The sequence below is a fragment of the Emydura macquarii genome, unplaced genomic scaffold, assembly GCF_026122565.2.
Source record: "Emydura macquarii macquarii isolate MOO-44397 ecotype Brisbane River unplaced genomic scaffold, CSIRO-AGI_Emac_v2 contig_431, whole genome shotgun sequence".
Lineage (NCBI taxonomy): Eukaryota > Metazoa > Chordata > Testudines > Chelidae > Emydura > Emydura macquarii.
The window spans coordinates 14,292,395-14,313,292 of record NW_027130568.1 but is presented as its reverse complement, the minus strand read 5'-3'; the positions used below and the strand labels follow the sequence as shown (position 1 = coordinate 14,313,292).

General features: G+C 38.8%; 1 protein-coding gene across 1 annotated transcript in view; it reads left to right on the top strand.

The window, feature by feature from the left end:
- The window catches only part of CDKAL1 (CDK5 regulatory subunit associated protein 1 like 1), a 621,365-nt gene extending 612,606 nt beyond the window's left edge, over positions 1-8,759 (top strand). The window contains exon 16 of the mRNA XM_067537586.1: positions 6,746-8,759. Coding sequence (XP_067393687.1) covers positions 6,746-6,940 — 195 coding nt within the window. The 3' untranslated portion in view covers positions 6,941-8,759. The remainder of the gene's footprint in view (positions 1-6,745) is intronic.
- Positions 8,760-20,898: the final 12,139 nt, after the last annotated feature.

Genomic DNA, 20,898 nt, shown 5'->3' with positions numbered 1-20,898 from the left:
TGACCTTTTCTGTCTCATCCCCACCAAAGTATTCCCAGTCCCATTCTGCTCATCTTGTCAGTCCCAGTCTTCACTGTTCTGGCTTCTCATCCCAGTTCCAATCTCTATGCCTCGCAAGACCTAGTCTTACATCTCCAGACTCCCCATTCCGGTCTCCTTGTCCTGCCAGTTCCAATTCCTTCCCTCCCAGCTCCTTATTCAATATGTATTTCTCACCCACTCTGGCCTCTAGTGCCTCAGCCCACCCATCCACTTTCCCTGTTTCCACCAGCATCTAGTCCCAATCTCATTTTCTGGGCTTCTTGTTCAGCTTCAGTTTCCCACTCTCTTTTCCCAGCATGTCCCAGTTTTCTCCTAGCTCCTTGTCAGATTCTTTCATCATTCATTCATAAAAATTCAGGCTGAGGCAGACACCCAGCATGGAAAATTTCAGAGAAGAATAGGTTGTGGTAGGCAAGATGGGAGAGGAGGACCTGGGAAAGTGTTGCAGCTATATTGACAGAAAGAAAAGGCCAGATCTTGGAAATGTTATGGAGGAAGAAGCATCACGATGTAACTGCAATCTTAATGTGCGGGGCTAGTGTAGGGCAAAGCAAAAGATGATCCCCATAATGGACAATTAATCTGAGAGAAACTGTTAGTTCTGAGAGAAATTGACACACAACGTATCTTAAAGTCAATTTCTGTATGATCCCTCATTATCAAATAAACATTTTGTTTGTGTTGGTCCACAGGCAAGCCTCTAGTGGTAGTCCTGAGTTGATCAAGTCAGATTCAGTGATTTGGTTGTAAATTACGGATAGTAAGACAGGTTTACAGATTGCAGTCTATTTGTGAGATGCTTTCATGAATTTATTTTCCCTACTGTAACTTCGGTAATGATTGGAACTGAATAAGAATCAAAGCATATTACCAAAACATGGTGAGGTTTCCTCTGTTCCTTCTGCTGAGAAAAAAATAAATATTAAACATGTATTTAACCCTGTGTCTAATTCTTTACCCCCGGCCTTTCTAGGTACGTAATAAAAAGAATAAACAAAGTTAAATTCCTCTTTCCAAAGTGCCTTTCTGTTTTGATTATTTTTCAAGATGTCCTATTTCTTGTAATGAATAAGCAAACTTCGAACTAGCTTTGAATGGGCATCTGGAATCAGTCATTTCTTAGATTAGAGGATGGTGAGAGTTTACAGATGGAAACGTATGGCACATCAGCTGCCCCAAACATGCTTCCTATAGGGAACTGAAGCGTTGCAACAGACATGAACTACTTTTCTTGCATTGATTTTTTTCTCTGTTTCCAAGTAGACAGCACTGCATATTACTTGGGATGCACAGTGGCAAGGGTGCTACATGTCCATTGTGAGGATTATGTAATGGCATTAGGAAAAAGATAATTCACTTGTGTGTAAAATGTTTTCAACTTTTAAGATCAGCATCCCGGCCTTATGAAAAAGGACCTATAAGATTCGGTAGAGATTAAACATATAAAAGTGTATAATGAGGTTCTATTACATAAAACCTATGGAATCAAATAGGAAATGCTATCCTTTCTATAATTTGTATAACTATCCAATAGACTTTGACAGCAGGGATATAATTTTCTAATATAGTCTGTATATGACCTGTTTGTAATTGTTTGCTTTGAAAATCATGAAAATGCCTCCAAAATACAACAGCCCTAGAGTTTGGGTTTCAGATCCGCATCTTTAGACACAGTGGTACAAGTGTGTAAGAAGTAGTTGGAATAAAAGATTCAGCAGTCTAATTATCTTGAGATATATGCAGTTAAATATTTTTTTACTGTTGTTAGCTATAACTACAAGTTATAACAGTATCCCGAACCATAAACAACATTTGCATATAAGAAATGTTTTGAATCTATTAAAATCTCAGCTCAGAGCTTAAGGGTTGTTATGTATTTATTGACAAAAATATGAAGTGAGATCTTATGAAAAAAGCTAGGGTGTGATTGACAGATGTTGAACCTTAGGTTTTGATGTATGTATTTCTTTCATGCTCTGCAGTTTAAGTAAGTCAGGGACCGGAGCATCAGAAAGACAGTGATCAATGAGGCTGTACAAAACCACACAAAATATATTACTCTTGGCAGTTGCCAAGGCAGAATTATTCAGAAAATAATCTAAAATGCATTTGATCATATGCTAGATGGTTTAATAATTTATATTATACCTTATTAGCAAAGTCTTGTGTTTATTTTGCTACTGCCAAAATAAAATGTAAGACTGATTCGGTGGAAATACGAGATGCTGGACTCAAAGTGGCTTTTTTTGCATTTGTATTTGGTAATTTCTCCCCACGTTTTTCTCCTTCTCTCTCTCATTAGTGGGTGCAATGTTTCTATTAATAATGAGGTTACCAAGAGTTTTAATTCTGAACTGTTTATGTCTGGAAAATAATTTCAAGAATCAGTTATATGCATGTTAGGTGATTTTAGAAGCATAATTACCTGTGTATTTGATTCAAATGTTTTTCAGATGAAAAACTGACTCTTGAATTCCTGTTGAATTTCACTTGATTGTATCATATGGTAATTTTCCCAATTCCTGTTGTTATGAGAATACATTCAAACTAGATTTAAGGAAATGTTATACTTCTATTGGATACAGATAATGTCTGGTAATTCTGGCCAAAGTTAGACTGACTCAGAATCTTACACAGGTGTCTGGAGGATTTTCTTGGAAGTAAATAAATGTTTTATCAACACTCCCACAAACAAGACACCCCTGCTATATTCCACCCTATCTAAATTTAATGCAGTGCAAGATTGATGAGTGAGCTCAGTAATCAGACTTATTGGAATGGTGGTGTCAAATTCAATGAGTGAGATTCTTATCCCCTTCCAGTCCCTTCATGCCAGATAAAAGGGCCAAAGTGGCAGGCATAAAAGGGCCCTAATAACCTGGGTTTTGATTGGGAGAGATTTCCCCTTGCAAGTTGTGGTGTTGGGGATAGGGCTGGGAGTAGGAGAGATATGTCCATGGCAGGCCATGATACACAGCACTATGGAGAGTCCAAGAAACTCTGCAGCCCATAGGGCAGCTCCTGAAAGTTGCTATAATTTAGGCCTTGTCTATACTTGAAAGGATTTGCCAGTATAAATATACCAGTAGAAATATACTGGCAAACACCCCTAGTGAGGACACAAAATTCTTTTGCTGGTATAGCTTAAAACCAATTCCCCAAACGCAGTAATTAATACTGACAAAAGACTTTTTGCTGATATAACTGCATCTACACTAGGACTTTTGCCAACATAGCTGTCATTCAGTGGTAGAAAAAAATCACACTCCCCTGACCAACATAGCTGTGTTGGCAAAACATTTAAGTGTAAACCAGGCTTTAGATAGGCCATGAGGGCTGTCTAAATCACACTTGGACCACTCCAGCCCTGGAGTAGCCCAGGATCAAGATGGTGCAAAGATAGATTTAAGTGCTCTCTTAAGAGATGCAGCACAGAATCTTATCCAATGTTACTAGAAGACAATGACAGCTACCTGCAGGTAGGGGACAGATCTCATTTAAGAGGTTGTTGCGCAAGATGGGAGCCAAGTGATGGTGGCAGACATCTTCTAGGGCACCTTTTAGTTGAACAGAACCAGATCAATTCTTCCTCTTTAATGCATCTTCTGAAACATGTTGTAATGAGAGAAGGGCAAATACTTTAAAGAAAAATTTACTATATCCCTGTGTAGCAATGTTGCATCCCCTGTGCAGCATTATGTGAAAATCCTGATCTTTTGGACCACATAGAAGTATTAAACAAGTATAAATTTTCTACTGAATTCACTTTTGAATGAGTCAGTTGAAATAAAAGTAACATTTAATATAAAAATAGTACTGTACAATTTATCAGGTATTACACTTTTGGTCTAAAGGGTTTGACAGTTCCATTGTAATTTGTGATACTACGAAAATGTGATAGTTTTGTGTGAATAATTTATAAAACCTGATTGCCAGTGTAAGTACATACTTCACATAGTAAAATAAAAGATGAAAGCAAAATAGAAGAGTAGTGCAGTTGTGAGAAATTTATCCACATTCCAGTAAAGTTGCCATATTAGAAAATCAAGTAAGAAAATAAAAACAAATATAGTCAAACAAATAAAACACGGATACACTGTTCCAATCCATTCATCCTATTGGTGAGAAATGTTATGACAAAATAAAGAGGAAAAAGGAGCTCAAAACTTCATTATCTTCACATATTTAAAAAGGTAAAACAGGTTGTTAAATTATTTTTTAATGATCCCAAACACATTAGATAAAAGATGAGATTTTGGTAAATACATTCAAATGTGTTTATATGTAATATACTATGCATCTGGAGAGCAGTGAAATCCAGTACCTGGGAAAACAGACCAACATTTTCAAATTTTGATGCCTAATATTAAGCTTCTAAACTAATATTTAGGAAACTAAATAGAAATGGTCTGATTTTCAAAGCTGCTGAGTATCTGCAGCTCCCATTGACTTCACTACGGTTTGTGGGTGCCCAGCTTTTCTGATACCCAGGCCACTTTTTTTAGGTATCTTAAATATGGACTCAGGAGTCTAATTTGAGTCACCCTGGTTTGAAAACATTAGCCAAAATTAAATATAAGCATAAATTAGTTTTATAAAATTGTTTTGAAATTTTAGACACAGATGCACAATCTGCTCAATCCACCTAACCTACAGTATGAAAAAAACCCTAATATTTTCTTTGGCCATGAAAAGAAATTATTTGACTCTTGTGAGTAGAATTTTGAAGGCATGCAGTTTCTGAGGAGATGAGAGGTTTTCCTCCAACTTCGACCAGTCTTAGAAATGAGTATATTTCTGAGTAGTTTATTTCAGATAAATAAAATCCTGCATAATTGGTACTCTGTGGTTTCCAGTTTAATTTGCATGTAAAGGTTAATTAGTTTTGACTTTTGAAATAAAATAGCTGTAGCCAGTTATTAATTTTTAAATGCCTTAGGAATAGATTTTAATTACTCTACCTATCAGTACAAAGCAATATCTGTCTACACATGAAATATTTTGTGATGAAAGATAACATATTCTTCACAATGTGATGATGCAGTCCTGAAATCCTTTACTTTTCATGTCTTTCAATGGAAAGCACTATGTCCCAATACACTTGTCCATTTACTTCTCCTTCCTTCATCCAACTGACAATCTTTTATCTGCAGTACACGTAGCAAGTCATCTTCATTTCATAGGTTACATGTTCAGTATTCCTCCACCTGCATTGTGAGCACTCTAAATCAACAACACCTTAGATGTTATAACAGCACTTATCTGAGGCTGTCATTTTGCCCCTTTGATATTTGTTTACCTGACTAGTTGTAATGATTGATTTTCTTCCGCAAATACCATAACAGTTTTTAATCCTGGAGTGGATAAAGGAAGCTGGCTGCAAATCAACTGGTTAGGCTGTGCTGTCCCACTTCGATGTGGACAGGCACCTTCAATGGTTAATATTCATTGTATTCAGTCAGGAGCTACATTAGTAATGGACAAACATGCACATAATCCTGTCACAGCTGTTTAGGAATGTATGATTGTTCAGACTTTGTAGTACAAGTGCAAAGCAAAGGTGATGCCCAAATCATAGAAGATTAGAAATAGAAAATAGAAATAGAAAAATGGAGAGAGAAAAAGTGAGGGGCAAAAAAGAAATGAACTGACTCTTATTTAAATAAAAATATTTTAAAATGGGAGATTATAAACATTAAAAATCCAAGTGGTTCAATCCAATGTATTAAAGAAATTATTGAAATAGAGTAAAGGGGTATAGGAAAAAGTGTAATGTAAACCAAGCATAAGCCAAAATAAACAGAATGAAAGAATTAACAACGTAGATGTTAACAACAAGTAACAAATATGACTTAACATATTAAACCTTTCTTGTTTATGCTCTTTTCCATCATTTACACCTTCTTGCAGATGTACTTTGATGTCATTTAAACAGATATAGTGATTTTTAACATAAAACTGTGTTGACTGAGATATGTGTTGCAGTAGAGAACATTTCTGTTAGGCGTTACCATTCCGATTTTAAGCTGAAATGGCGACTCAGCGTGCTGTAACCATGCTGCAGTATAGACCCTGCTGCTCTTGAGGACTTTTGGTGCTTTTAATCAGGTTGAGAATGGTAATAGCAGCCCTAGCAGGGAATCTTGAGACTTAATGTGCTGAACAAGAAGGTGAGTGTTTTAGCACAGCTGTCTCCTGAGGGTCTGGGGAAAAATGCGGTAGGAGGATTTTGGAGCACCACTGAGCAGGCACAACAGGGGCAGGCACGATGATTGACATTGGTAGGGCCCTGCTGTGCAAAAGATGGCAATGTTATTGGTCCCCTCTATTGCTATACAGTCCCATTTGCAGGAACCAAAGAGTGGGAGGGTAGTGCCACCAAAAAAAAAAAAAAAAAAGACCCAAAAAACCCTTCTCTTTGACTATATTGTTGCCAAGGAATTTGTCTGTGCTGTTAACAGCTTTATTGATTTGGTAATTAATTTCACTAAGAGACTGACTTGATATGGCATCAGCACAAATTCTTCACCATATATGACAAACAAATGAGATAAACAAAAAGAATTCAAGATGCAGTACAGACAATTATTGTTTGACTTGGAAAGGGACGTTATTATTAAGGGGAGATTTCCTTTGTACTTGATATACATCATCAAATGTAATTAGCATGCTGTCTCAATCTAATTCCTGCATTTCTCCACAGAAGTTCAGATATGTGCTGGAAAATGGCTTGAATTTGAAAGCATGCCCCTCCACTGGGATCCGAGAAAAAGCATCACTGAGTTCCAGGATGGTGATGCAACTTCCTTGGCAGCAAAAAGGAGGCAAACTGAAGATGCTGTCTGTCAGCCTGGTTTTACTGGCAATTCTTGTTACTTTTTATTATGGAGGTGTATAAGTAGAACACTGAACTGAATGAAGCTTTTGTGAAAAAAAATAAAGTGCTGATTAAAATCTTCAGAAGAAATCCATTTAAAAAGAGATGTAAACTGAGCAATAATTTGTACTCAACCTAAGCTTTTCCTTTCACGCACAGCTTGAGTGAGATTCATCCTGCCCCTATTTGCGTTCTGTGGTTATTTTATCAAGAGCAGGAAAATGGTTTGTCACATCAAACTTTTTCTCTTATAGATTTTTTTGTCTTTTTAAAGAAATGCAGGTGTTTGCTTATTTATCTTTTACATAGCTGCAGGTAAATGAGTGTGTAGGAAACTCATTAAGTTATTAAGGAATCTTTTCTTTATGAAAAAGTGTTGGTAATTTCTTGGTACGCTGAGCTTTTGAAACTGTCTTTACTATTCTTCATGCATGTCTTTTTTATATTAAAATCAAATATTCAATAGTAGGACTGTTCGACCATTACAATTTGTCATTTGTCACTGTTGGTGTCACAACCATGTCTGAAGTAATTTTTGGCTTATCACAAAGAAACAGTAAGTCAGCCTCTAACTAAGAGCATTACAGAACCTACTAAATTTGTTCTAAATATATACAAAATTGATTGTTCCACAGAAATAATTTGGACATTTTTGTTTCTTATCGTTGAATGGGAAATTAATGAATTCTGCAAAAGGTTGATCTGATGTAATCAGCGTGGGCCCATTGAAGGCAGCGTGAATCTTCCCATTCTCTTCAATGGGCATTGGATCAGGCCTTATGTTAGTGATCTGAACATACTGTATATTATTGGAGAAATTACATTTCACATACACCACAAATTGTTTTATTCTTTTTAACCTTGTTTTTTCAAGGAGGTAGCATAATCTAGTGGATAGAGCACAGGATGGCTTCAAGAAGTCTGCACTTCATTTCCTGCTATGCCACTGAACTGGCTGCGTGACATAGGTGCCCTCACCCAAGCTCTGTCTGTCTTGTTTAAGAGTTACTTGGGTCAACAACTGTCTCTTATTATGTATTTGTACAGTGCCTAGCGCACAGGGGGCCAGTCCTGGTTGAGGTCATAGGTGCTACTGTAATACAAATAAATAATAACGTGAGTAAAAAATATTGTGTATCTTTCAAAGAAACATAATTAAATCCAGGATTCATAATAGTTACAGATAATTAAACAGGAGGGTCCACCATCAGTCTTTCAGTAAGAAAATGTAGTGGGTGGAATATAACAGTGTGAACGAGAAACATGTTTATCTTCAGAAAACATGAGTTTGTAATGACTTGTTGCCAACTTCAAGCATTCAAAACTCAAGAGTCAGGCCTAAAAAAAAATCACAAGATTGGTTTTAAAATCATGATGTTGGGGTTTTTTGTTTTTTGTTTTTTTTGTTTTATGAAAGTTGGATTCTTCCTATTTGCCTTGCAGACTTTGAGCCTCTTGAGATTTTGAGCAGATTTTGAGATTTTGTTTGAATGAAACAAACTCTGTTCACCTTTTCAGGGTTTTCTTCACATTTATGAGGGCTGGAAACTTACTTTAAAAAAAAAAAGAAAGCTGAAATTTTCACAGAAACACTTGATTCCATGATCTGGGACTTGACGAAGATATAAGAGTCACAATAAAATTGCATTATCGATAAATCAGGAAAAAATGTCGCTTTTGTAGGAATAAAATATACAAATGAGTTCTACACCTCTACCCACTTTTAATGCGTGCATTATATTAATCTCTTCTCTCCAGCTTCCCACCAGTGTACCTTGTAAATAAACAGTTATCTATGTACAGGTTTCCAAAATTGTAAACCCATTGTGTATGCTATTTAGAGGTTTAATAAGCCTATGGATAAATTAACAGGATGGACTCCCTGGCCCATTGATTTAGTTGCAGCCAGAATTTCACCCACAGCTTTTTATGATCTCAGATTTCTTGCAAAAAGAAAAATGCATCTCAGCAGAAGATAAGAGAAATTGACTGCATATACTGTGTGTTCTCAAACCAAGTCTTCCAAAGGTACGTGGAAGTCATGAGTATGTTACCACCTTCCTTTTGACTTCATGAGGTTTTTCTTACACATTCTATCATAGAGCATTCTTTTTTTTTTTTTTTTTTTTTTCTGGCAGATGGCTGGTAAAACTTTGGGTATAGATCAGGGATGGCTAAACCAATTCTAATCAAATAACTCAACTGAACCTTCAGACAAAACCCAAACCAAACCCCAAACTTTGCTACTTGAGGCTACTATTGAAGACCACTGACAAACTTCAGCTAGTTCAGGATGAAGTGACCCCCTATCTATTTTATGGAGCAGGTCAGTATGAGTACATTATATCTGTTCTGTGCTTTCAGTGGCTTCCCAGCTGCTTCTGAGTGCCATTCAAGATGTTAATTTTAATTGTACAGCAACATTATGATTTGAGACCCAATTACAGAAAAGAGGATCTCTCTGTGTACCATCACAATGGTTGAAAAATCTGATACATTGAGTCTACTCTGAATTTCCGTAGCATCAAAGAGCCCCAGTCATGGACCAAGATCCTGTTGAGCTAGGTTTCGTACAAACACAGCACAAAAAAGCAGCCTCTGCCCTAAGGAACTTACATTGCCAAAAAAAAAAAAAAAAGTATCCCAGCAGCCTACTCATCCTCACTCTCACACATATACACATACTCAGTAACCACCTCACTATGTTTCTGGCCAGTATATAATCAACACCTTTTTTTAAAAAAACAAAAAGAGGAAACTGCTTTCTTTTTGTTACCACAGGAGCTTCATTTAAATGTTTTTAAATGGCTGTGGTAGCTTTGTGTTCTCTACTTCAAACTCTTTTCAGTGCAGAATCTATCATACCACAAAACTTGAATGGCAAGGGCATCTTAAATCTACTCTGAATGCCAGCCTGATCAAGTTTTTTATGTACAGTGTCTTTCTTGCTGTATGGGAAGGACTAACATTTAATCCTTTCATTATGTGGCATTCTTTTACTAATGACATCTTCATTTAGCAATGACCATAAAACGCAAATTGTCTTTTTGCATAAGCTTTATTTTAAAAAGAGTGAGACAAAGAGAAAGTACCTTCTGGGGAGAGTTCATCCACCTGTCTCATCGCTGCCTGCATATTTCTGAACATCTGACAGCTTCTGTTAATTTAGTTTCACTCCCTCGTTCAACTTCCCATATGGAAAGCTGGAATGATTTTTGAATAACAGCAAGTAATATCTGAAGTGGCAGCAACTGGCAACTCTGACACTGAGCTTGGCTATGGCCATTACCCAGAATCCCTCTGTTCTTCTTGAGAAGCAATTACAATTTCACAGGTTGGAATTAAAATTCCCTGTAGTTTGCAATAGAGTAACTGAAACTGTCAAACTGATTTCAAGCTGCTAATCTTTCACTGTGGTATGAGTGAAAATAGAGTTCCTCTTACCCATACAGAGGTCTGACAACTTAAAAAATCCAGTCTTCCAATACATTTGAATACATATGGAGGGTGGCTTGCTCTGCCCACACACAGGATGTCTAAAAATATGTCTATGAAAATGTGTGTTAATATCAAGCTTCTATTTAAAAATAGTTTGTTATATGTTTTTTCAGGAACTGTCCGACATAAAGGTAAAGAAGTAACGTGAAAGAGTTCTGGGGATGTGGAGGATGGGTATTGTTTTGCTATTGATCGATTGATTGGTTTTTCCCCTGAATATGTGATATATTTCAGGGGACGAGATAGTTTGCAAGTTTTATTAAAATAGTTTTATTTTAACTGCATTTCTTATATTTATAAACATTAATAAACAAAGAACATTTTAAAAATTAAAATTATACTTAGTGCTCAAGTATAGGAAGAAGTGAGGAAACGTTTGTAAAGCTCTGGCACTGATGTGAGCAGAACAGAAGAGGGCTAAGGGAAAGCGAGGGAATGCCTATAAAAGTGCAGTGCGGGTCTGGGCTGAGTAATAGAGCCACAGGAGTTAGTGCCCACTTGCAAAACCTCCATTGACTTCAATAGTGGCAGGCCTAAGCCCTTACATAGTTAAAATGAGGATGATCACAGCAAAACTGGTCTACTCAAACACCTTCTCTTCCTTTAGCCTTGTATTTTAGGGCAGGTCTACATAAAAATGCTTCACAGCTGCAGCGAAAAATGCTGCACAGCTGCAGTGCTTAAGTGAAGACACTCCTACACCGAGCTTCTCCCATCGGCGTAGTTAATCCACCTCACTGAAGAGGCAGTAGCTATGTCGATGGGAGAAGCTGTCCTGTCAACATAGCGCTGTCTACACGGGGGGTTAAGTCAGTATAAATACATCACTCGATTGTGGATTTTTCACACCTCTGAGCGACATAATTATACTGCTACAGGTCTGAAGTATAGACCTGGCCTCAGTTTTGTCTTATATCATTCAAGTGAAACAAACCCTTTTTCTTAAGGTAAGTGAAGCAGCCTCACTCTCTGGTGGTAGGGTGGAGAAATTGTAAACTCTTGCATTTGAATTTTAGAGGTGTCCATACAATACTGAAGCAACATAACAGCAAAGAAAGTGCTGTGTTTAAGCCTGTAATGTACTACCCCACCTGGGAAAGCTGTGCTGTGTCTCTTGATCTTTTGGTCTGGACATGTTGTGTTCTGTTGTGATAAGTGTACCTTTTGAAAAACCATTAAAATGCTTTAGCTTCAGCTAACGCCCTACTCAGATTTGTGCCAAAAACAACTCTCCCACCTCTTCGTTTCCTATCCCACACCCATTTTCATGCCTTTTTCCACTTATATGTGGAATCTCCTCCCAATACCCATTGACTAAGCCACTCCTCATTCAAATCCTCCTAAAAATCTTATTCCTTCTATGTCTCCCACAAGGAATTAGACACCATAAAAAGTTCCTTTAACTGAGCTATTAGGATATATGCCTACCATAACTGAGTGCACACATGATTTCTTTATAAGAGGAAGGATAAGATAGGGAGGATGGTCCTGTGATTCAGGTGCTTACCTGGTCATGGAAAATCTAGGTTGAATTTCCTGCACTGCCAGAAACTTCCTTATATGACCTTGGGTAGGTCTCCTAGGCCTGAATTCACAAAGGGACTTAGGCACTACGATGCAGAGCATCCCAGCACCTAACTTAGGCTTCTAGAAGATCAGAGAAACAACAATGTGACCCACGTCTGAGGTAGAGGCCTAGTCTCCATATACAATAAACGAGGAGACAGAAACGCCTAAGAATGCAATCCACAAAATCCAACATGCTGGGCAGGGAGGATAATGTGTCCGAAGCCCTGCCCCTCTCCGAGAGATAGGCACCTAAGTCTATGCTGCAGGGAGGCACCGATCTCTGCTAGCTATCCACAACTGGGATCCCCTTTCCTAGAGTCAAGTGACTAAAGCGTTTAAATTCATTCTCATAAGAAAAGACTTCGTTCCTGCCTCACTCCACACAAAATGGCCAAAGGAGGAGGTGCTCACCTTACAACTTTTACCCCAGTGGTTAGAGCACTCAGCTGGGATGTGGGATACCCAGGTTCAATTTCCCCCTCTGATGGGGAGAGAGGATTTGAACAGTAAAGCACCCTACCTACTGGTCTTTGGGATATTCTGATGTGGGGCTCTCTTAATCTCTCTTGTTTAAGATGTAACATTATGTATAAATAGTTCAAGACATTGGAGACGGGAGACTGGACCCTGGTTGTCCCACCTGGGTGCCCTAACCTGGGTGCCTGGCAGTAGAATCATTCTCTCTCACCCAATGACTTTTTGGATCAGGGCCTGAGATTCTCTATATCTCAGTTCCCTATCTGAAAAATGGGAATAATAGGTACTTCCCTACCTCATAACCATATTTATGACATCAAAGAGTGTAGGGTGCCCAGGTAGTATCACGCTGAGAGTCATGAGTACCTAAAAATAATAGATTGTTACTGTCAGTCTTGTGCTTTCTCATCCCTTTCCCTTCCTTCCAGTTGTTAGTTACCTTCACTAATCATCTCTCAAATGAAACTGTAAGCTCCTAAATGGAGGGACTATCTTTTTATTTGTCCTCTGAAGCATCTTGTGCATGTTAAGGGCAATACAAATAAAAATACATCTCTCCATTCCTAATATCAGCAGTATGTCTGCAAGTCTTGAATAGCTTTTCACTTCAACATGCATCTTGAAAGGAGGAACATCACATTCATATCTCAAACCACCAAAAAGTGCAGAGCACCTAAATTGCACGTAGAAGGGCAGATTGGGGATAAGGATGAGTTTGCATAGTACCATGTTGTGGTACAGACTGAAATGAGGATGCAGATGCTTTCCCAAAAAACCAGAAGCCTATGCAGCATCAGACACTTGCTCTTTTTGTCATATGGACTGATTTCATGCTAACAGCTGGAATTTTGCATAAAGCCTTAGTTTCATTAACATACTAGTTCCAGGTGTTAGAACTCCCCCTGTAGAGTGCTAATATAAAAAAATCCAGCACACTCATATTAAGGTACAAGAGGCTATTATTTAGCAGCTGCATCACATAAGAAATACATTGGCAGCACAGAAGGAAACTAATACCTCACACAGTGACATGCTGTACTGTCATTTACATCTATGCTTCTTTTTTCTCAGTATTTAATCTTCAAGACTTAGGGTTTCTTTTTCTTCTGACAACATTTTAAATGCATTACAAAGAAAAAAAACAAGAAAAAAATCCCTTCTGTGAAGACAAAGTCATGCAACATGAATAGAAAAGTGTTTAAAAAAAAAAATATTTACAAATCTTTGTTTCCTTGGAACCAGGTTAGCTATGATAACCATTCTCCTATGGATATAGTATGAACATGGTACTGAATAGAGCATAATCTGCCTTGGATATTTTTACTGAATGCTAGATCAAGTATTTACTGGATCTTGGTAACGGAATACAGTTCCATGCTGATGGCCACAGGGTGATTTAGAGGTGTGCCTGCAATGTGCATGCTTTAAATGTTCCATCTTTCTATGAGTGTGAGAAAAGTCTAGTTTTGCTCAACTGAGCATGAAACAAGGGCTACTTCTTGGTGATGGCTGTGGGGATTGGTACGTGGGTGAGTGGTTGGTGATGGGTTAAACATTTACACCTATGGAGGAAAAGACATTTGTGATTTAAAAAAAAAAGGGGGGGGGGTGGGGGGCAGATTATTTGTCTGTGCACATAGTCTGGAGCGAGAGAAACCTCTGTTAGCAGAGTGCAGGAAAACTCATTGGTTGAGATCCAACTTAACTTCGGTGGGACCATTGTATTCATGACCTGTCTAGAGGGTCAGACTATTTGGTAATACTCAGAACCTGGCCCTCCGAGCTGTCTCCCTCAGAAACATTTGGTAGCTTAATTGGGTCTGGGGTTAGACCTGTGATGTAGTATATTACTTGTGGCACTGGCCTGCTTACACCACCAGATTGAAAGGAAAGGCAAAACAGCAGCCGTAGTGCAGCCTGTGGTGGCTGGAAACATAGGGAATACATGCTGCGATGCAGTGAGGAGGACACTTCAGCTGATCATAGTGTAGCACTGTGTGTTTCAGCAGCAGCAGTGGGCCTGGGAACTACAAACGGTGGACTACAAACGGCAGCATGTTGGGAAAACTTCCTGGTTCCTGCCAGGAGGTCCCCTCTGGCTCCGCCCTCCCAGCAGGAAGGTTCTTTCAGGGCTGAGTCTGGGAGCAGGAGGCAGGCAAGGAGGGAGGACTTGGAGGCTGCAGGCCTGCTCTAGGTTTCTTTACAGGTAGGGACTGAAAAGGGCTTAACGAGCACCCTGGGGGAGCTTACCTGACGCAGTAGGAGAACACTGGCCTCTTGGTCTTGGGGTTTAGTTACCGAGGGAGTTAGGACATGCTTGTAAGGGGGTTGTGGTGTTCTGCCCCTCCCAGCAGCCCTGCCTGGAGCTGGCATCCTTGTTCTCTGTTCCTTTACAGAATAAAACCTTGTGGCGAATACACACTGGCACACAGTGCAGAGCTGCAGCCTCAGGCCCAGTTTCCCAAAGTTGTGTAAAAAAGGGCCCAAGGGGAGACTTCTCCTGTCTTGAACAAGCTCAGACTGGGCCATTGAAGCACGGGGGCGGGGGGGCTACAATAGCCTTTCACACTACTTGTCAAAGCACTTACACTTCTTATTGCGAGGCTGGTAAAGTGAATGAACAAGAAGCGACAAAGAAAGGTGTTCAGTCTCTGGCACATTTCAGCAAATAACATTTTTAATCACAGTGCACCTCTTGGTTCTTTTCCCAGCGGTCTCTTCTAGGTAGCATAGTGCCCTTCCTTCAGTGTAGAGTTGCCTTCCTTCCCACCCTGCTCCCCGCTAGAGGCCACTTTCCATGTTACTATGTACCATCACCACATCGCCGTTTGATGGAACATGAGGGGGTCTTCTAAGATCATCATTAATGGAAATTTGTGAGTTTGCTCGTGGTTGCTTCCAAAAAAGCAAAAATGTTATCTCTTTAAAGGACCTTTAGGAAACAGTGTCCTAGTATTTTTGTTAGGAAATAGTACCAAAAACCATAAAATCTCCTATGTAACAATGCAGTGCCTAGTCGCCATAGTTCTTGGGGCACTTCAATGCAAGTCTAGTTTGCTAATAAGCGTTATCAGTTTTATATAGTTGTTTTCTACTGTGATATTTTTAATGCTGCAAACTCCAGAGCTTGGTGACGCAAAGCAAGAGATAAAACTAAATTGTTAGTGTCAGTAGACTGTATTAAATTGGATATTTGCTAGTGGCTTTATGAGCCATAAAAGTCAACATCTAACTTTCATTAACTATAAACTTCTCTGTGCAAGTGATAAGGAAAAGCCAAGATGGTCTGCAGAGGATTAGCATGAGACAGTAGGAGGAAGCAGTGATCAAGTCATTGAGTCAAACAACCAACAACAAGGAGAAGGGCATTTTTATTCAAGGCACAGCTTGATCACCTATCATTACAGTAACGTTAAGGAATTGCAGAAGAGACAACAACCAGAAAATACTGCAGTAGCCTTAATTTGATTCCTGTCTGGCTGGGATTATCTAGTGATTTAGAGGGGTCAAATCCAATTATAGTCTCAGCTTTTTGCACTGATTGTAGAAATATTTTATTGTGAGTATGATTAGAACCCAGGGCACATCACTTACCCCTCCACACATAACAGCCTCACCAGGCTTTTTTTTCTTGCATCTCTTCAAACACATGTTCCTGTTTCTGAAGACTTTCCTTGACCTTTAACTGAATCTGAAATAATTCCCCAAATAAACCATGTATTGCCTCTTTTTTTAATTTCCAACTTTTTTACATTTTAGAGCATGCACAGTGGACCTGTTTCTGATTTTACACTTGTGTTTTTGGTTTTTTTTACAATGGTTTAAATCTAAATCTACTGATATCATTTGAGTTACTCCTGATTTATACTGAAATACCTTATATCAGAAGCATAGATTATTTCATTGCCTTTACTCCATCATAAAATCTGGGGTGAGATCCCGAACCCCTTGTAGAAGTAGCACTGCAGGAGCGAACTACTTATCATATGCTTTACTCACGACAGTGGAACCCACATTCTTAGAATACATGCTACACAAATAGTGGTAGTCTAGAAGTGTCTATTTGTCAGGGGTGGCCAAGACTTTAGGAGTGAAACTTTTAGCAGTTCCAATTCTGCTCATGTACCGTTGAAGAGCATTTTCTATTGTATGATAGGTGTTCTCTTAAGGAGGTTTGGAAGATATTGTGAAGCATGTACAGCATCCCAAGCCAGGATTGCAATTATAGCCTTATAAATCGTGATGGTGAGACTGAGCTTTGCTTATTCCAGCTCTATTCATATTGAAATCTGAGTCAGAAGAAAGGATAGATGTGCCATTTCCTGTTTTTTATAATACACACTTGTCATGAGAGTTGAGTCGTCAGCATCTGAATGCTCCTTTGACTCAGAAGTCTTAATTTTATGTGTTGACCAGCTGCCCAGTTGACCTCTTCCTCTACAAGTCATTGATTCATCGAAGAGGAATACATTGGAGTGGCCAGCTACCAGTCTTATTACAAATCAGTGCAAAAATCAGAAAAGCACATGCTCAAAAACACTACCTTATCTTTCAAGGGATCCTGGAAAGTGTGAAATTCTGATCTTTCACAGTCATAGCAGCAGCTGGCTCAAAGGACATGGAATGGGTTGACTGTTAAAGTTCAGTTATCTAGACGCATTCTTTGTGTTTCAGTCAAAGAAAGAAAGCTGGTCTAATGGCACAGACAAGCAGCAGACTTTGCTTTTCCTTTCCCTGCACCGTGAGTTCCTCAGGCATTTAGAGCTAGGTGGTAAGTGAACGCTTAGTCCTTGGAGAGGAAGTGCATTGTATATGGTTGGCTCTTTTCCTAGTGTGCACTTTATTTGTCAGTATGGGGGAGTATTAAATGACAAAAGGACCTGTTCAAAAGAAAAGAACCGTATAAAAAAAAAAAGCCCCCTAAACCTCTGTAGCAAAAAGAGATTGAAGCAGACTACAGTTCAGGAATTATTTTAGTGGAAATGGCATCTATATTATCTTCAGTTCACACTTCTGACAATTTTTGGCAAATTAAAAAATTTTCAAGAGGGACGGGGAGGTTACATGTAGTGATTAAAAACTGCAGTTATGATTCTTCAATACTTTACATGATGTGGTGGTCCTCAGTTGTTTCTATTGGACAGGCTCAGTGTCACAAAAACTACTGTCAGAACTTGTTAGCACTGTTGGCAGTCACAACAGAAAAGCAATGGTTGCATGGACCTGCAAACTTAAGTAACTTTCACCTCTAAAATTGAGGCTAGATCCTCACCATGTTCCAACCCATGTACTTTGGGTACAGGGCCACTGTGGCCTTAAGATTCCCGTATCAGGCTGGGGAAGGATTCCCGTAGCATAGAAACTACAGAAGACAGCCATACGGCTGCCTTTTGAGGACCCTCTCACAGCCTCTGGGCACAGTGTAAGGAGTGTACTGAAGCTGGAGGGGCATGTGGCATGCTGTGGGGGTTATGGGCAGCCCTAAAGCCCACAGGGCAGGCCAAGGAGGATTCTGCAGGCCCCTACGTCTGGGTACATTACTCCAGTGGCTTTTTCAGGATCAGGAGACTGCAAAGGTGGCATAAAGCCCCTGTAGCCTTCTCCCTGGTGCCCCAGGTACTGGGCTGTGAGTTCTCAGCTGCCCCTCTCTCGCTTTTCTTATGCACATGCTGCTTTATTTCTATTTTGTACGGAAATAAAAAGGAAAAAAGTATAATGTTTCATTTATATTTGTTTTTGTTTAAATGTGGTCAGAGTTAGCCAGACTCTGGAGAGCTGGCAGTGTCAGCTAATATAAAGGAGATCAAGTAGATATCTAGAAAGGGGACAAAGCTTTACAAGGCCTCAAAGACCCAGCTACATTTTAAAAGTGTAGTCAACTCAGCTATTTTGGGTTCTGTAGTGGGAGTCCAAATTTCTCCAACAGCACTCTCTGGCTCAGTGTGGCATGCTAGCTACTGCTGGCTATGTAAACATACTCTTAGGAGCTTACATATTGTGTTCAGTGAAAAAATCACCTAGAAATATATTTCACTGCCAGTTCTATTGTTTAGTGCCTACAAAATCATTTGGACTTAGAACTGGAACCCTAATACATCTCCTTAGCAAAAAGTTGCTTCTGTGTTAGGGATGATTTGGGTACGTTATTGATAAGATATAGACCAGGCATGTTTAATTCCAATGTACTAAATGGATCTCTGCCCTTGGGAGGAAGCATAGGTGTCTGTGTACCTTTTATTCTGAAACCGTATTGCTGTATCACTCTCTTAGGAACACAAGAATTTAAATATTCTAATAATGAAGAGGAGGCACTTGTGCTGTGTGGTATGTTAATTTGTTTGGAAATATTTATCTATGTATATATATTAGTGCACTTGATGATGGAGTATAATTATGCTTCACTTGCATGTTTCTGCTGTCCATAATGCTGTCAGCACATATTACCGTTGTATTGCAATATATGTATTAAGTAAAGTTTGGGTTTATTTTAAAAGTACATTTGGGAGCATCATAAGCATCCACGTTTTTTTTTTTTAATGTGAAATTCGCTCTGTCCTATTGAGGTTTTGTTGATAAATCAGTTCATTACATTTTGATATTTTTTTAAAATGTGGTTTTGTCTGAGCTTAGAGAGGCAGCCGTTATGTAAGAGAATAACTTTCCTTCCATTATTGTTGATTCTCTTGACTAATAAGATCATTTTATTGCTTTGTTTACTTGGAAAGAATGTATGTAGCACATAATCAACTGAGAATTAGATTTGTGAAAGGAGCCATTTTCTTACTCAATTTTCTATTAATTCAGAGTAATTTCTTTTCAACTGATGTAGCTCAGGCTTTATGATGATAGTGTTACTTTCCCCTATGACTGACTAACAGATAAAAGTCTCTGATCAGTTTTCAAACTACAGAGCAGTTATTGCCGCACATACTTTGCTTTTAGGAAAAAGGAGCCCATAGCTCCAATGGTTATCCTCAATGCTTTGTAACTGCAGTTTCCAAAAGTATTGGTATACCTAGGGATTTCCATGCTAACTTTAAAGCAATACCAGTGACCCTGCTCTGGAAAAACACAGAAAAACAATCTATTGAACATGTCTCCAAAAAGTGCTTTTTCAGATAGTGTTTCAACTAGCCAAAGTACTTAGTTCTAAAATGCCTTAGTGGGTAGAAACTAATCATATCATATAGTCTTTCTGATCACATTTTTCCCCTTTCATTCTTGCAGAGGCACATAAGCTTACAATACACCAGGGTCACCACCTTTCCTCTGATTGCTTTGCACTGCCACAATTCAGATCTCTTTTTGGAAAACCCTTTTAGGCAAAAATATTGCAATGCCACTTCTCAAGGTTTGTCAAACTTACTGTACTTGTTAATGGCAACCCACAGAATCATAGTGGTCCCCAGTACAAGTGATGCGCTTCACCACTCTTAAGGATTTCATAACGATCAACAGATAAAAGATTTTTTTGAAATGAAGGGCTTTGGCCTCCAGTCTGACCCAGTTCTATACTTCTTCACCTCATTAAACTACCTCATTATCAGTTTCAGCAGCATGGCTTCGTTTCAAAGCTTAAACAGAAAATAAGATGTGGGCAAATTATGCCAGTTGTTCACACCATTATAAAACGGTCTCATGAACTGGAGAGGTAATACTGAGTTTATTCCATTCGGTGATGGTAGGAATAAGCTCCCTGGGTTGAATTTCTCACTTTTTCTGTCTGTACAGTGTCTAGCACAATGCAGTCCTGATCACTGATGAGAGCTTTTGGGTGATACCCAATGATTATTAATCAATTAATACAAATTATTAATTGTAATAATAATGAACTCCCTGGTTAACTCCAGTCATACAGTGAGACATGTCAGGGCCTACATCACTATTCTTCAGATACTACAGCTTGGCTGGAGCAAGAGGTAGGAAAAAGAAGCCAAGTGTCCCCAAAGAAATATCAGAAAACTTAGAGAAATTGAGAGAGAAACTGGGTTTAAAAACATCACATCCAGGTGCTTTTCATATGTTTGGGAAAAGGCTTTTCCCCCTCACTGTTTGTAATAACTAGATTACATTGCTGTATTTTGTAGCTAGCCCTAGATCATTAGATCTCAGTAGCTTTTCCAGTAAGATTGTCTGAATAGTTCCATTTGTAGCCAGACTCAGTCAAATGCAGAAACACCTAAGGATTTGTAATAAAATTGCATAAGGTCATTGGCAAATTAAGGTCCTATTTGGTTATATTCTTATAAAGTGATAGCATAGGCCCCATCTGATAGTCTGCTGATAGTTCTGTTCATTGCGCTGCTGGAGACCCGTGTTCAGCCAGATTTTGGAAAAGGCTCAGGATATGCTTCTTAGACGATGAAGGGACAGGCAGGAGTATTTAGTTTAGTTCCTGGTTTAGTTCCTGTTGAATTAATTATTTATTTCTACTG